Genomic DNA, 16,951 nt, shown 5'->3' with positions numbered 1-16,951 from the left:
GAACAGAGAGAGCCACTTTATTTTTTAAGCTGGAAGCTACCACCATTGCCATCATTAAAGGGTGACCATGGGAGAAACGAAGGCATTTGAAAATAAATAATGGGGGAAGGCTTGCAGGCTCATGGGACCCAGGACACACAGAAGACCTGAGCTTCCTGCCATCGTGGTCACTGCAACACCCTCCGTCCTTTCTGGTCTCTATTCCACGTGGCGCCTACCCCATCAGCTGGGGGTGGCCTCCTTCAGGCAACCTGGATATCTCTGGCTTGCCAAGAGGCTCCTTAGTTAACTGTCCAGAGGCTTCTACCCGGAAGGGAAAGAGTCATACCCCAGCTATGATCTACACACTAGGAAGTTGGCATGCTTTAAGCACCCTTTGATCCCTCTGTCTTCTGGCCCAAAATCCTTTGCGGGGGAGTGGCCCGCTGACCCCTGAAGTGCAGAGGAGGAAGCCCTAGCTATACTACTGGTGCAACTCAAGGCAGGGAGAGTAAAGCCACAGATGTCCACCGCAGGGGGCAGGGAAGGGATCCCCAGCCAGGCTCCCATCCTCCAATCCTGCAGCTTGCAGTTGCTCTGGGCCTCATACAGGAACAGATGAAGCCCCTAGAGCTGCTGCCTCTCTCACAGAGACCAGCACTCCAGCATCCTTGCCTGGCCTGGAGACCAGACCTCGGACTGCTCTGAAGGATGTGTCGACCTGGGTTCAGGCTATCTGGGGCCCTGAGTCTGGCTTGCCCCCAGGCAGCTGGGAAGGGAGACCCCCATCCCTGTAAGAGTGGGGTCAAGCCAAGCTGCATCTCTAGCCGCAGGGCTATTTTTAGATGCTGTTATCTTTGCCTTGCTCACAAGCAGCTGTAAAAAACAAACTGGTGACCAAGAGACACAAAACTGCAATGGAAAAACCTCATAAAACAAGAGTTCCCAAACTCAGGAGCATACCACACTATGGCAAAACCCTGTGCACCAGCATAGCTGGGCCTGCTCAGCCTTCCTCCGAAAGGGAGGGGTGGGGAGCAGGTGGGGCTCTGCTCTTCTACTGCAAATACATTGCTGGCCTGGCATGCCCTGAGCAGGTCCAGCTTTGGCCCACCATCCCCAGCATGCTTGGCGGGCCAGGCAGCCCCACTGGTGCCCACAGCCGGTGACCCCAGGAGCTATGTGAGCCAGGGGGCAGGGTGGATGGGGTTAACATTGCCACAGAAGGCAGAGCTCCAGCTCTGCTGCCTCTCTCTTCCAGCTCATCCTAACAGTCCATTTGCCTTACAGCATCACAGCTCCATGACAGTGAAACCCCTGCACAGGCAAAATGTCATCCAACAACCAAGTGGCAGGGCAGAGAATCAGAAGGCGGCTCCAGGCGGGATTCCCGACTGTTCCTCAGCCCTTAAGAGTCCCCAGAAGGCCAAGCCACAGGGTGCCCTTCCACTTGCAATGCCCTCCAGCCCCTGTGTTCTCTGCAGGAAGCCGGACACCACACACTGCAACCCCTGCAGACCCCGTCACCCCGGCCGTGAGGGCCTGGGCAGCAGCGTGGAAAAGTGCCGCCCCGCCCCACAACCAGGATGGGGGCTGGGGAGCAGGCGGCAAACTTCAAAGCTACAGCTGCAATATGCTTTAAAGAAAAAAAAATTAAAAACCCCCCTGAAAGCCAGTGCTGTTCCCCTTGCCATCCGAGCTATGTGCGGTCCACCTTGACCGCCAGCTCACCCTCACTCGGCTCTGCCAAGGCGACCCGGCTCAAGAGACCTCGGCCAGAGATGGGGTGGGGGGATCTCCCCTCAGGCTAGCGCGCGCCTGGGCTGCGGTTCGTGCCTCCCCTCCCCCTCCCCCAAGTTCACCCGCCACCCAGAGATGCAAGAAATTAGTTTAAAATTATGTCACTTGCCGTTATCCCTTCTCACCCCCCCCCCCCCCATCACCAGCGGGTCCCATCTCACACACACCCGCGTGGCCTGGGCTGCGAGTCGCGGAGCATCCCGGGGGGTTGCGGTGGAGCGCCGCGCCGAGGCTAGCCTCCCCCGGCGCCCGCTCTGGCTCAGGCTCGGCCCGTGGCAGCCCGCCCGCGCCTCGTTCGCCCGGTGCAGAAATCCTAGCTCCGGTGCGCCCCGGGCGCGCCGCCGGGCCCCGCGCCGGCTCCCCGGGAATGCGGCCGTCAGGTGAGGTAGGCATGCGTGCCGGCTCCGCAGCGAAGCAGCAGCTGGCTGGGTCGCTGGGCTGGGGATCTGCCTCTTCTCCCTCTCCCCGCCAAGGAGAGGCCTCTCAGGGGCTTTCCAGCGCCTTGTTGCGTTAGGACCGCATTCCCTCTTCCTTTTCCCTTTTATCTTAGTTTCTCCTTCAGATGCAAAAAACGAGATCGCAGAAATCCATGCCCGGCGCCAGCCTAACTCGGTCCACAGGCAGAGACAGAATTATGAATGGATGCTGCCTTCTGATGAGGAAGTCGACTGGGGAGGTCTCTGCGCACGGCGCGCTCCATCAAAGCAGGGGCATTGGCCCCTCCACTGCTTCAATGCTGCAGGCTGAGCCACCTAATTGACCACTGGGAAATCAGGTGCCGGGAGACCTGGGCGGGACGTAGCCCCGGGGCCACGCCGCGATCGAGCGCCTTGCCGGCGTAGACAGCTTCGATTTACAGCCCGGTGAATGGAGAGGACTGCGGCAGCCAAACCTCCCGGGCAGCAGGCACGGTTGCACCAACGCTCCGCAGACAGCTACCTGGCTCCGCGAACATCTCTGGGCTCCGCCGGGCTGAAAAGAACCTGGCTACAAAGAATCCGTCCCCTGCCGCCAGCCGCAGTGAGCTGCAGGACTCAGCTCCCAGCTCCAAACTCCGCGGCGAGCGGGAGCCGGCCACAAAGCCCGGCCTGGGCGCTTAGACAAGCCGGGGGCTGAGGAGGATCCCGGATCCGGATTTCTTGTACCTGTGCGTTTCCTTCCTCGGTAGCGCAAATGCTGGGGCTGCGCGTTACCCATGCCCGGAGTGGTGGCGGGCTCTGCACATCACCAACAGGCTGGACCGACCGCGGCTGCTCAGCAACGCACCCCCGTGGCTCCCTTCTCACCTCCCTTGTCCCCAGTCCCTGGCCAACAGCAGAGGAATCAGAGAAACCGGCTGTGCCAACCCCTCCAGTCTTGGCTGGAGGGTGGTCCGAGACTGGCATAGAGCATGTGCCAGCATGTAACAGGAATAGAGCGACCCGAAAAATGTGACATTGCGTCCCCTCCCCCATTCATCTCAGGATGCTGAAAGCTCGCATCCTAGACACAACTCCCCCTGCCCGGGCTTCTGCAAGGACAATGCCTTTGCAGCCCTGCATTTCATCGCCAGGGCAGGGTGATTTACTAAGAAAGCAGCTCGGAGGTTGAACCAGGGTTAAAAACCGCAGCAGTGTGTACCCATGCCTTCGACTGGCAGGTCCTATACATAAAACCTGATGCGGAAGGCAGAGAGCCATTTGGGGCCACTTAAAACAGCACACTCCCAGGGGATATCCGCATCTATAACATGGGAAAATCTGAATGTAATTATCCAAAGAAGTCTTGTGGGATTCCGGTTTTGGTCATTTGTCTTAAGGCCTTTGAACCCCATTTAGGGAAAGCTTGACTATTTCCTGACTGGGCCACCTTCCACCGGCCCCCGCCCCCCAATAGACAGGTGTATGCCCTAGGCAGATTTGCATGTGTGGGCAGTACTGTGTCACTAGGCCTGGAACTTTTCCATAATTCACAGCTGTGGTGAAATACTTCACTCTGCAAGGTCACAAGAAATCACAGAGTTTGCACAAGCACTGGTAAAGAATATTTGCTAATTGGCATTACTACAAATTGGTATTGTGGTCACATGAAGGATCACACAGAACCCAAGTTAGTCTGGGTTGGCTGTTCTCTGCAACCCCACTCATGACCAACCTCCTCAGAGGGCTGGCAGTTGCCAGCAAGGACAGGTAATCTGGCTCGAATCGAGTGTGGCTAGGACAGGAAGATGAGGCAGGACAAGATAGCCTGGCCACACTCTCAGGACACTGAGAAGAGAACCATGAGCCCCCAAGTTTAAGGGTGAACAGGCAAAGGAAGAAGGGTGGAAGGGAGAGATGCGTCAGAGAAGCAGGAGCACAAGAAGGAAGGGATGGCCGGCGCCGCGGCTCACTAGGCTAATCCTCCTTCTGCGGTGCCAGCACCCTGGGTTCTAGTCCCGGTTGGGGTGCCGGTTCTGTCCCGTTTGCTCCTCTTCCAGTCCAGCTCTCTGCTATGACCCGGGAGTGCAGTGGAGGATGGCCCAAGTCCTTGGGCCCTGCACCCGCATGGGAGACCAGGAGAAGCACCTGGCTCCTGGCTTCAGATCGGCGCAGTAAACCGGCCGTAAGCAAGGGGTAGAAATGGTTTTAAGAAGGCAGCATGGGGGATGGCCGGTGCCGCGGCTCACTAGGCTAATCCTCCACCTAGCGGCACCAGCACACCAGGTTCTAGTCCCGGTCGGGGCGCCGGATTCTGTCCCGGTTGCCCCTCTTCCAGGCCAGCTCTCTGCTGTGGCCCGGGAGTGCAGTGGAGGATGGCCCAAGTGCTTGGGCCCTGCACCCCATGGGAGACCAGGAGAAGCACCTGGCTCCTGCCATCGGATCAGCACAGTGTGCCGGCCGTGGCGGCCATTGGAGGGTGAACCAATGGCAAAGGAAGACCTTTCTCTCTGTCTCTCTCTCTCTCAATGTCCACTCTGCCTGTCAAAAAAAAAAAAAAAAAAAAAGAAGGCAGCATGGGGGCTGGCACTGTGGCGTAGGGGGTTAAGCCCCCGCCTGCAGCGCCAACATCCCACATACGAGTCGGTTTGAGACCCGGCTGCTCTACTTCCTACCTAGCTCCCTGCTATAGCGACTAGGAAAGCAGTGGAGGATGGCTCAAGTGCTTGGGCCCCTGCACACATGTGGGAGACCCGGAGGAGGCTCCTGGCATCTGGCTCAGCCCTGTCCATTGCAGCCATATGGGGAGTGAACTAGCGGATGGAAGATCTCTCTCTGCCTCTCCCTCCGCCTTTCAAATAAATAATTAAATCTTTTTAAAAAAAAGGGAGCATGGTCAATAACGCTAAATGTCACTAAGAAATCAACAGGAGGGGCTCTATCAAGGGCTGCTCAGAATTTGGGGTAATGAGGTCTGTGTTAACAGTGATGACTAAAATGATATGGATTAGGTTGCTTAGATTTGAATAAGGTTACCGCCAGTTTCATGGACTAGAGGCAAAAACATGAGCTTTGGACCCAGAAGAACCTGGTTTGAATCCCAGCTCCTCCAGCTCTTAGCACTGCAGCCATGGGAAAATGATCTGAATCTTGGTTTCCTCCTTCGTGAAATGGAAAAAATACCTAATTTGTAGAAGAGTCAATAAAATAATAGAAAACACCATGATGGTGCCGGACACATAGTAAGAGCTCGATGAAGGTGGTTCCGTCCTACCTACGCTTGAAGTCCTCACACATAATGCTCATATCATATTGTTTTGTGACATCCCTCTCCCATCTATGACAGTTAGGGTGCCCGATACTTACTACAGTACAAAGGTTCAAATAGAAGCGCTTATTGACTGTCTCTTAGATGCCAGGTACTGTGCTAGGTGCTGGCAGAAATAGAGCAGAGGCAAGCCCCTGCTGGAGCAGATGAGTTTACAGAATGGTCCATTTGGGTATTGTCCTTATTTTTATTGGAAGCCCATGGTATCAGGTCTCAGGAGAAAGATCACTGCAAACATGCTTTCCCTTAGCATGGTGATCATCTATAACAGGGGCCAACCAATGTTCTCCAGACAGGACCAGACAGACAGGAAGTATTTCCAGCTTTACAGGCCATGTGGTCTCTGTTGCAATGACTGCATTCTGCTGTTACAGTCCAAAGGCAGCCATGGATGATGCATGAATGAATGGATGTGGCTGTGGCTGTGTCGCACTAAAACTTGATTTGTAAAACCAGAAAGTAGGTGGGATTTGGCGCACCTGATCTACAATGTGCCTTGGATGTAACTATTACCTGGTATTGCCAGGCAACACAGACAATCTAGACGGCACAGATAATTTGCCATATAACTAAAGTTCATTCAATAAAGAACAATTTATGATGCCCCTCCCTGCTGGAAAGCATAGTTATACTTTCCCTGGAAGAAACTGGCTGGTTAGTTATGTACCAAACCATCTTTTTCTTTCTCTTCCAGCTAGATTACACTTGGCAGCTACCCAAACTTCTCCCAGCTTGAAGTTAGGCACAGCCCTGAAACTGTGTCCTGGCCAATGCAATATGGGGCAAAATGGGTATGTGCCTCCATACTGGCCCATGAAAACTTCACCTATTCCTACACTTGCTCTTCCCCCGCCTGCTGGCTAAGCACAGAGGTTCTTGGGGTGATGGAGCCACAAGATGGAAGGGGTCTGGGTAGCAAAATGATGGTATGCTGACCTGCAACTGACTGCAAACAAAGAAGTCAGCCACTGAAATATTGGGGGTTTTATTATGAAAATTCACCCACCTTGAGTAAGTCACTTTCCTATCTCTTTAATCATATCATACAAAACACATTTTAATGCTTTGCTGATTACTTAGGGTCTTTATTAAGAAGGCTGATTACTGGTCTCTATGGTAACACATTTCAAAGACTCCTTTTTGGATTTCCAAGCTCTTTCCTTGATATTCACTTCTCCACCATCATTCCTCTCTTACTTTCCTTCTAGCTCCTTCCCTATAGTTTAAATCCACAGTGGGATGAAGAAAATAGACACCCATGGCTGGGTAACATCTGTTCATTAAAAAAAAAAAGAGTTACTAACGGTCTGAGCAAGAGCTGAGAGATACAGTGCATGAACTTGCTGACAACTACGAGTATTTTCAGCCTCACAAAGCTCTTTTCACTTCCAGGCTTAGTGCTGTGTTCCAGACAGCTGAAGTTATTGGAAGCCAAGCAGCTCTAAAAAAGCAGGGTATTTTTGCATTGTCCAGTCTACAAATTTTTAAAGCCTTAGTTCTTCCACTAGCCATCTTGGAAAAGTCCATTATACAGGTTCTAGGTCTGTCCTTTGACATTCCTGGTACATACATAACTTTTAAAATCCTACCATTTCCTGATTCTCCACACATAGGTTATACCCCAAATCTCCATTTTTAAAGTCACCTTCTCTGCTTAATTATTTTGTGGACACCATAGATCTTAGTTGACTCTTGATTTATAAGTACTGGAAGAATTGATTCTAAAAAGGCTTAAGTAATTTTATTCCAGTTCCAGAGGTGGTATATTAGCTTTGTACCTCAGGGCAATTAACCAAGAAAATGCAGCCTGCTTCAGTCCTGGTCCTTGGATTGTTCTGACAGGTGGGGATGTGGTCTTTTCCCAGCGTGGGTAGAAAGCAGGAGAAAAACTGGTGAGGCCAGATCAAGGGGAGGGAAACTGGAGGAGGCCAAGAGAGGCCAAACAACTGGACAGTCTGATTTTACCTTTTTTATTGAAACAACTAAGATAATTATATTCAAATTATCCTCTCGGTCTATTTTTCATCTATAAAATAAGGAGCACAGGGTACATCTAGAAGAATTTCTCTAGGTATCTCATTCTGTAAGTCTCGTTCTATGAGACCTGGAACCAAAAAAACCTTCCAAACTGATTGAAAACCACCAGTACTTATTTCTTCTCCCCATTTGTGCTGAGCATCAGAACTGACCATCCTACTTAAACTGCAGCATCTTCAAGGGCAGTAATAAACCATGTGATGTGCTGGATTGAGTAAGCTTCTTGTTCCAGATTGACCTTGTCAGTGACCTTGAGGATCCCAATTCCAGCTCTACTCTCTTTCTACCATATACTTCCTCCTTATGGTCACCTTGGGGGACATCCTTGCTTTATCTTCTTTGGCTCCAATATAGACTAAAATTCAGTGATGGAAAACCCAGTTCGGCCTCTGAGACTCAAGTCCCTGGAGCAAGTTGAATGTCCTCTCCCTAGCTGTGGATGTGGCTGAGTTTTACCTCTCATTTTTCCTGGTAGCGGCACATTATCACTGCTGCTGCCCCACCACTGCTCACAAGGGACCCCCATGACTTCCAGAAGAAACTGCTGCAATAAAATGGATCACTCATTCACAAGCAACTGTGTGTTTATTCATATATATTTGATATCATAACAAATGTAAATTAATTTCAGGGTACAACTACCCATGCTAATATGTATATGGCTGCCTGTATAAAATTTCTCTCCCCAAATTCTCCAAGCCATCTGGCATAAACTACTGTATTGTGACCCGTTAAAATAAGTAACAGCTGTAATAATCCCTCTCGATTTATAGCAAGCTATAAAACTTTGCATATACTGGCAATGCATATAAAATAATAAATAAAACCATTATCATTCTGTGCTGTCTTGGTGGGAATTATGATGATTTAACCAAAATGGAGCCCTATGGAATGCATCAGAAGAGAAGTATTAAACAGAGATTTTACCTAACCTGGCCTCCTCTGGCTCCCAAAGGCCAACTTCACTACTTAGAACTCCTGGATACATTTGAAAACCTGATTCAATGCAAATGCATCCTTTCTGAAAGAACATGGCTCCCATACATTGTTACCCAACTTCTATTATTTCAAAATTTTATTTTTTCATGGTACATTTATAAAATTCCACAGTGTACCCAGATCATAAAGAGAAATCAAGCTATGAGCAACTCAAAAAGGTGAAATAATTTATAGCACCAAATCTAAGAATTGTCTTGGAATTGTTGATTGTAAGTTATGTTTCTAAACACTGCCAGTATCCTAGGTTGAAAAATATTGTATCAAAGTCGTCTCTCAAATATATGCAATATGTGGACAAAGACAAGCTGGTATCCAGCAAGGAAAGGAATAGGGCAGCTTTGATTCTGAAGAAAAGAGAGTTACTATGCCCACTACACATGGATTTCAAAGAATTAAAGGGACAGGAAAGGAAACTAACAAGACAAAATGTGCATTATACCATAACATTATTTAATCCCCAGATCAGCCCTATGCCTTTGGAATTATTATTAATGTTTTATGGTTGAGGTAACTGATGCTTAGAGATATTAAGTTACTGCCCAAGGCCAGTCATGTAACAAGTTGAAGAGATAGAGTTTGAACTCAGGTCTGTCTGATTCCAAGGTCCATGCACTTTCTACCTACCTCATTACACTGCCTTTTGGATAGCTATTGGCAACCTTTTCTGCTATGATCCATGCTATTTACATGGACCATTCATTATGATGGTCATTGCCTATTCCCACCCCTTTCTCTCCCATTTAATAAAGTCTATTTGAGAGCCAGTGAAGGTTGTTGGAAGATCTTCAAGTCCACTTTATTTTATGTATTTAAAAATTTGAAAACAAGGGCGCTTGATTATTGTGGTAGATTTCAAAAACAGCCACAGTACTTTTCAGCTCCTCCCTTCAAGAGGTTGAGTCTATTTCTCCACATTGGATACGAGCAGGCATTATGACTTTATGTGGCCAACAGAACATGGTGGAAGTGATATTGTACATGTTCTGAGCCTGTGCCTGAAGAAATGTTGCAACTCTGCTTTTGCTGATCATGGTTCCAAGCCATGCTCACTGCTACTTTACAAAAAAGGTTGGCAGCCCATGCTACAGCGTAGTAGGCTAATCCTCTGCCTGCAACACCAGCATCCCATATGGGTGCCAGTTCATGTCCCAGGTGCTCCTCTTCCAATCCAGCTCTCTGCTATGGCCCGAGAAAGCAGTAGAAGATGGTCCAAGTGCTTGGGCCCCTGCATCCACATGGGAGACCCAGAGGAAACTCCTGGCTCCTGGCTGCAGATCGGCCCAGCTCCAGCCATTGTGGCCATTTGGGGAGTGAACCAGTGGATGGAACACCTTTCTTTCTGTCTCTCCCTCTCTCTGTCTGCAACTCTACCTCTCAAATACATAAATAAAATATTTTTAAAAAAGAAAAAGGTTCGGCTAGTCCATTGGATGATGAAACACAAGTTGCTCATCATGTTTTGGCATTCAGCTGCTAGTCACCAGACAAGTGAATGGGGGAACCTATGATCATCCAGCCCCTGTTGATTGAGTATAGATGCATCAACAAGCTCTGCAGAGTTAACGGAGCCAGTCCTAGCAGAAGAATGATTTGTTATTCATATAAGGATACCTGATACAGTTCCAAACTTCTGAGGCTGGTGTTTGGCACAGCCAGTTAAGCCACAACCTGGGATATCCACATCCCATACTGGAGTACCTGGGTCCAAGTTCTGGCTCTACTCTGCATTCCAACTTCCTACTAATCTCTAGTAGGCAGTAGGCAATGACTCAAATATTTGGGTCCCTGCCACACAAGTAGGAAACCTGGATTGAGTTCCTGGCTCCTTGCTTTGGCATGACCCAGCCCCAACTGTTGCAAGCACTTGGGGAGTGAACCAGCAGAAGAAAGATCTCTTCTTGCTCTCTCTCTCTCTCTCTCTCTCTCTCTCTCTTTGTGTGTGAGTCTATCTGCTTTTCAAATAAATTAAGTACATAATTTAAAAAATAAATATCAGACATATGTTAAAACAGATACTAATGGTTGAGAGTTTATTGGTTTGAGCACAACAATCATAAAGATTTTTAAAAATGAAAGGTAAATCTTTTCTGATGGTTTCAAACATTGTCATACCTTAAAGCTTTTATATTACCTTAATTTAAGTGAGTTTTTAAAAGTTCATGGAATAATGGAATTAAAGCATAACAGGGAAAAAAAAAAGGGCGACGGGGAGAGATTTTTCATCTGCTGGTTCACTCCCCAAATGCCCACAAAAGTTGGGCCTGTGACAGGCCAAAGCCAGGAGCCAGAAACTCCATGTAGGTCTTCTACATGAGTAGCAGGGACCCAAGTACTTGAGCTATCACCTGCTGCCTCCCCAGGTGCGCAAGCTAAACTGGAAGCGGAGTATCTGGGACTTGAACCAGTACTCCAATATGGTATGGGTGTCTCAAGTGGTGGCTTAACTGACTGTACCCCAACACTCACCTCTTCATCAACTTTTTGAAGTCCCCTCATAGGCCCTGTGAAAGTTCAGGTTCAGAGAGGCTTCTTTTTCAAAGAGTTCCAGAAACCCACCTTCCATTCTCTGATCCTGGGCTTGTCAGGTTGATGTTGGATCATGTGGTTTGGCCAATCACCACAGTGAGGGGCCCAGAGTCACCCTGAAGAAGCAGTCAGTAGATGGAAGGAACAGATGATGCATCTAGAGACTACAGAAATCCTTCAGGGAAAGGGGGAGTAATGCTGTGGAACAAGAACCACAGTGTGTAGCCGGCACTGTGGCTCAATAGGCTAATCCTCCGCCTTGTGGCGCCAGCACACCGGGTTCTAGTCCCGGTCAGGGCGCCGGATTCTGTCCCGGTTGCCCCTCTTCCAGGCCAGCTCTCTGCTGTGGCCCGGAAAGGCAGTGGAGGATGGCCCAAGTGCTTGGGCCCTGCACCCCATGGGAGACCAGGAGAAGCACCTGGCTCCTGCCATCGCATCAGCGCGGTGTGCCGGCCGCAGTGTGCCGGCCGTGGCGGCCATTGGAGGGCGAACCAATGGCAAAGGAAGACCTTTCTCTCTGTCTCTCTCACTGTCCACTCTGCCTGTCAAAAAATAAAAAAAAAAGAAAAAAAGAACCACAGTGTTAGAATGTGGTGTCAATTTTGGTATCCAACATAGTCAAGACTGTCTTCTTAGGGAGTTAAAAGACACAGATGAGAGCGGGGAAAGATGTCCATTCTCCCATTCCCTTCCCACACACTTAGGAAACTTACAATTGGAGACCCTCAAAAACAAGAAAGGAATAATTACAAACTAAATTGGTCCAAATTGCACTATCTGAGAAAGGAAGAAATAATTGTTACAACTAAATATTCGTTCCTGGAGCAGTGGTTCTCAACCTTATCTACACGTTGGAATTGCAATATGGGAAAAGCAACTCCAAAGCTGCAATCTCAATCACTAACTTTATTTAATGGGGAAAATGTCCAGCATTTAGAGTTCCCACAGGTTTCTACAAAGCCCATTTCTTTTGAAGAGAATGCTGGTGGGTAACACATGATTTGATTGTTTGGCTATCTTACCATGTAGATGTTTAGATTTTTCTCTTTTTTTACTCATTTCTTATTTAGTAAATCTGGGTACCTTTGAACTTTGAATGATTTCTTGTTTCTTTCTCTCAGTGCCTTTTAGTTATACAAACTCAAAACATAATTTCAGAGGCAGTATTTAGATCTATATATTTATGGCTTTTCCATTTAGTACTTACAATACTGAGTGAATGAAATTTAGTTCCTTTTGCTTCTTGAGAAAAGGGGTATACAATGAAAGGGAGTCCCTTTTAATTGATTCTAGCAAGGTTTGATAATGAATAGTAAAAGAGGAAGGAAGGAGAAGGAAACATTCTTGGTAATCCTGAGAAAATACATTGGTCTGTACTATAGGCAATTTTTCTAGATTTGCAGTTAAACACAGATTAATTATGTTCCAAAAATGGGATGTTTTACTGAACAACTGTATGAATTTTCAAAAAAACCTCTCCCTACCAGTATTTGCACTTTCTCCAGTTCAGGCTCTAAACTTGCTTCCCAACTGAGAGTTAGACAGGTGAAATCAGTAATAAAAGCATTCTAGAAAGGGCACAGTGAACACACACCTGGAGATGTATGAAATAGTATGCTGGGATGGGGGAAATGCAAGCAATTGTGCAAGAGTGGAACAGCTAGCTGGAGCAGGGAACCTCAGAGACACATGCATTAACATTCCAAAGTGTAAGAACGCTAAGAGTGGGAATGGGAGAGGGAGGAGGAAGAAGGTTTGGAGCATGGGCGGAAGAGAGGGTAGGGTGGAAAGTATCACTATGTTCCTAAATCTGTATATATGAAATACATGAAACTTGTATAACTTAAATAAAATTAAAAAAAATTTTAAATAGAAAAAAATAAAGTGTAAGAAAGGAAGTGGAGGGGAGAAAGCTGTTGAGTCCAAGAGTTCTCCATTCCAGCTAACAGGTGGTGCTGTTGGCCCAGGGCAGCTTGGTGGCTATCTGAACAACTGGCATTGGGAAACTTGGAAAAGCAAATGGCGTGAAGATGGCCAGTTGTGGAAGGAAGATATTTAGAAACAGGTTTTTAGGACCATAGGGAGAGTTGTAATCATAGCTGCTTCTTATTTCCTTCAGAGATTTTGAGTGAGATAAAGCATAATTCCTGTAGACATCTTTATCAGAATGACCCAACTAAGAAATAATAGGACAAACTATATTCTTTCTCATCATTGAAAAATACCATCTCTTCAGGCTGACCTGCTAGCACATCCAAGCAACACTGTGGGAAATTTTGCACTGTAACTTCTTGACCTGCCAGAACCTCTGGCACTTGTTAATCTATCACCTTTTATGATCCCAGAAGGCATTTATAACATTCTCCTAGGAAATGAATATTTGAACAATATATCATTGATAAACAATGCCAGGCAGTAAACAGATCAGTTACAGGCAGGCAAATTAATTAGCAAAAAGTTTTAGAAAGGAATTGAAAATAGAAAGTAACAGGAATTGAAATAGAAAGTAACAGGCCTTACCTACTTCCCCTCCCCTTTTCTCAAGACATAGGACACTGTTAATTCTGTCTCTTATCTAAGTTACACTTCCTCTCAGCTCACAGTCTGACTTTTTGGTGGATGTCATCTCAGCAGATCAGTGTTTGCTCCTTCAAATCAGAACTTAGTCCCCTTCTACTTTAGATGACCTACACAGGGATTGTCGCATGGGCCATTGTAGCACGTTGCTTAACTGTTAAACTAACTGAGAGTTCCCACTTTCCCCAAGGCGCTGTTTGATAACCAAAAAACATCACTGCCGTGTTTAGTTTGGGATCATTTTCAAATTCCTGTAAGTGGTAAAAGGCATAAGTTTTCAAGTCACAGACCTGAATCCAAGTTCAGGCCCTGTCACATCTGAGCAGTAATCTCAGGCAAGGCAAGTTTTGTAAATACTCTAAGCCTTATTTTCCTCACTTATGGAATGAGAACAATAATTATACCTGCATCAGAGGGTTATGATGAGGATCAATTATGACAGAGAAGTTAGCATAACCCCACTGGTCACATAATCAGGGGTCACTAAAATTATTTTTAATACTAATATCCAGGTATTCCAACCACTGGGCCCCAAAATCTTACCAGCTCCCAAGATCAGTGGACAATTCCCTCTCACATACATTACATTGTTCATTGTGATGCAAAAATACTTAACCTTCCATCTTAACTGCCAAACTTTAAAAGAAATGTTTTATTGCTCCTTTCCAGAATCATTTTTCCTTTGTGACCTGAATGAAGTCACTGGAGGATAAACAGTTTTAAAAGAAAAAAAAAATAACCTAAATAAATATTTTTTGGAGTGTCTAAAATAAGATGCTGAAAACAAAGACTTAGGAGAAATGATAGCATAAACTGTTTGATATCTCCACCTTCTTTCAAATGTCCATCCACAATTGAAATTGTAAAACAGTGTCTAAGATATTATATTGGAAAATGGAGTGGGGTCAGAAAATAATCTTTTGATACTTAATTGGGTCTGTTTTCATTTTGCCAGAGGTGAACTGATATTAACAAAGTATGTAAAGATACAAGACATGAGAGTGAGTCTCAAAAAGAATGGGGTGGGGTGGGTAAGATGAAAAGGAAAGAGGTCAGGGAAAGGTTCTAATTACCTATGCCTGATAGTTCCATTTCCCCATGAAGGGTCTTGAAGGCTTCACCCATACCCTTTCCAACACCACTACCTAATAGTGATGGCAACAGCAATGCTAACAACGATCACAACCATTTAATCACTCCTTTCCATGTGCCAAGCGCTGTGCAGTGTGCTGTTTTTTCACTATGTCATTCAATCTTCGCAACAAGTCCATGACATTCTGCAGAAGAGACCGATGCTTAGGTACATATAACCCTCGGATGTTTCTCCAGGCTAATAAATTCCTACCAATCTATTGAATCATCTCCTTCAGGAAACTTCCTTCTCTTTTCTTCTTCTTCTCCTTCATCCTTATCCATCTCTTCTTTCCCTAATCATTTTGAAGTTTTTTTCCCTCCAATACACAGACTTGGAAATGTAATCACATATCAGTTTGGCTTAACTGTTCTTTCACTGAGTTCCGGATGCACTGGGTCTCTATGTATGGCTGTGACACTGTATTTTATTTTTTCTTAAAGATATTTACTTATTTGAAAGTCAGAGTTAGAGAGAGAAGGAGAAACACACACACACACACACACACACACACACACAGATGGCTACAACAGCCAGGGTTGGGAGCCAGAAGCTTCATCCCAGTCTCCTACATTGGTGCAGGGGCCCAAGCACCTGGGCCATCTTCTGCTGCTTTTCCCAAGCTATGAGAAGGGATTGAAATGAGAGCAGCCAGGACTCAAACTGGTGCCATATGGGATGCTGGCATTGCAGGTGGCAGCTTTACCAGCTATTCCACAACACTGGCCCCAACTGTGATACTTCAAATGTAGGGGGAGTCCTCAGCTTTCCTCCAGTAAATGGCAGACTGTAGGGAGAATTCCGTACCTATAGAATAGATCTAGGCCCAGAAGCCCATTAAACTGTAATAAATTGGATATTTGTCCTTTACCAAGTTTCAGATTCTATAGCTGTTTTCTACTTGATACATTGGACCAAGGACTGAGAACTGTTGTCCTACAGAGAGCTCCAGCCACAAGAATGTTGTGAAACTGGAAAGGAAGCAATTTTTTATCATTGAATTCCAAGGCTCCCCATCTTTTGTGAATCAAGGGTGTATCTTATCTCCCAGATATTTCTTCCGTGCCCATCAGTGGCTGGGTCTGCCACCCTCCTAAAAAGGAGAGTAGACAAAGAGAAGCAGAATGCAATTTGGCGGGGAAGAACATTTTTCCCTGGCAGAAAATGGAGTGACTTTTAGCTTATCTGCTGTCACCTTGTTAATGTGACCATTGTTCTTCAAAATAAAATCTCCTCTTCTTACCCATGATTTTTTTCACATTAAAAAAAAGAAGAAGCAACTAAAAACCCAGAGGAGTGGGGCAGAAGGAGATAAGTATAAGCCTAATCAAGAGAAGCTACAAATCTACTTCTTTCTAAAGAAAAACAGTCAACACATAATTATCTTAATTCTCCCTGGTAGCCATTTTGCTTGCTTTCTGAGATAGCTGTGGAAAGCACTAGAAACCCATGGCCCTGTCATCACCCCTGGTTTGCAGAGCAAGAGCCACAGGCTTGCATTAGCTGGGATCCAGAATTTATCATCCATTTAAGTCAAGGGCTCTGTGGCTGTTGATGTGTGCCCCTGGCCTGTTCTTAAGCACATTCTTATTTCAAAATTAATCATCCAGCTCTAACTTGCTGGTGAAGGTTTCCAGGGATAAAAACTTAGATGGAAGGGGGATCCTAGTTGCTAATGGCCAAATGCCATTCATGGCAAGCATAGCACACAGACAAGGTGCTGAGAGAAGTGTGGTTTACTCTATCTTGAAGAATAAATCAAAACTTCCTCCTCACTCAATTGTAAGGTGGGGGCAAGAAAGGGGCAAAGATAACATTCCTGGGAGGCCTCACTTCTTCAAAGCAGAGGAAACATGTGCATCTTCCCCCTTATTGGAGTCTGACATTTGGCCTCTGAATGCTGAAGAACCAGTCCTGTGTTTCAGTCATGAGAGGGCATGGCTGAGATTAATTCCTTTCTGCATCTCCTTTCTGCAATTTTGGGAGCCAGTGGTGTAACCACACACAAGGTCATGAGAAGCAGCACCCTCAAGAGACCTAAAAAGAGGTACCCAGGAGGGAGGGAGCCAAGCTACCCAACAGGGAATTCAGAAGCCCTGGGTGGGCTTCAGAGATGAATAGAAGAATCTTCTTTGAACACAGCCAAGTAACCTCCACCTCGGTTTACATCTACAT

At 46.6% G+C, this 16,951-nt stretch overlaps 1 protein-coding gene across 5 annotated transcripts in view; it reads right to left on the bottom strand.

The window, feature by feature from the left end:
* The window catches only part of NHS (NHS actin remodeling regulator), a 379,093-nt gene that overhangs the window by 88,598 nt on the left and 273,544 nt on the right, over positions 1-16,951 (bottom strand). The window contains exon 1 of one of the 5 annotated variants that reach the window (XM_051827614.2): positions 1,947-4,655. The exons of the other annotated variants lie outside the window; for them this stretch is intronic. Within the exon in view, the coding sequence (XP_051683574.1) occupies positions 1,947-2,172 (226 nt within the window). The 5' untranslated portion in view covers positions 2,173-4,655. Of the gene's footprint in view, positions 1-1,946; positions 4,656-16,951 lie in introns of those variants that run through there. 5 annotated transcript variants of the gene reach the window in all.

This window comes from Oryctolagus cuniculus, chromosome X, assembly GCF_964237555.1.
Source record: "Oryctolagus cuniculus chromosome X, mOryCun1.1, whole genome shotgun sequence".
In the NCBI taxonomy this organism is placed as follows: domain Eukaryota; kingdom Metazoa; phylum Chordata; class Mammalia; order Lagomorpha; family Leporidae; genus Oryctolagus; species Oryctolagus cuniculus.
Note: the sequence above shows the minus strand (reverse complement) of the source record. Positions and strands in the feature narration are given on the sequence as shown.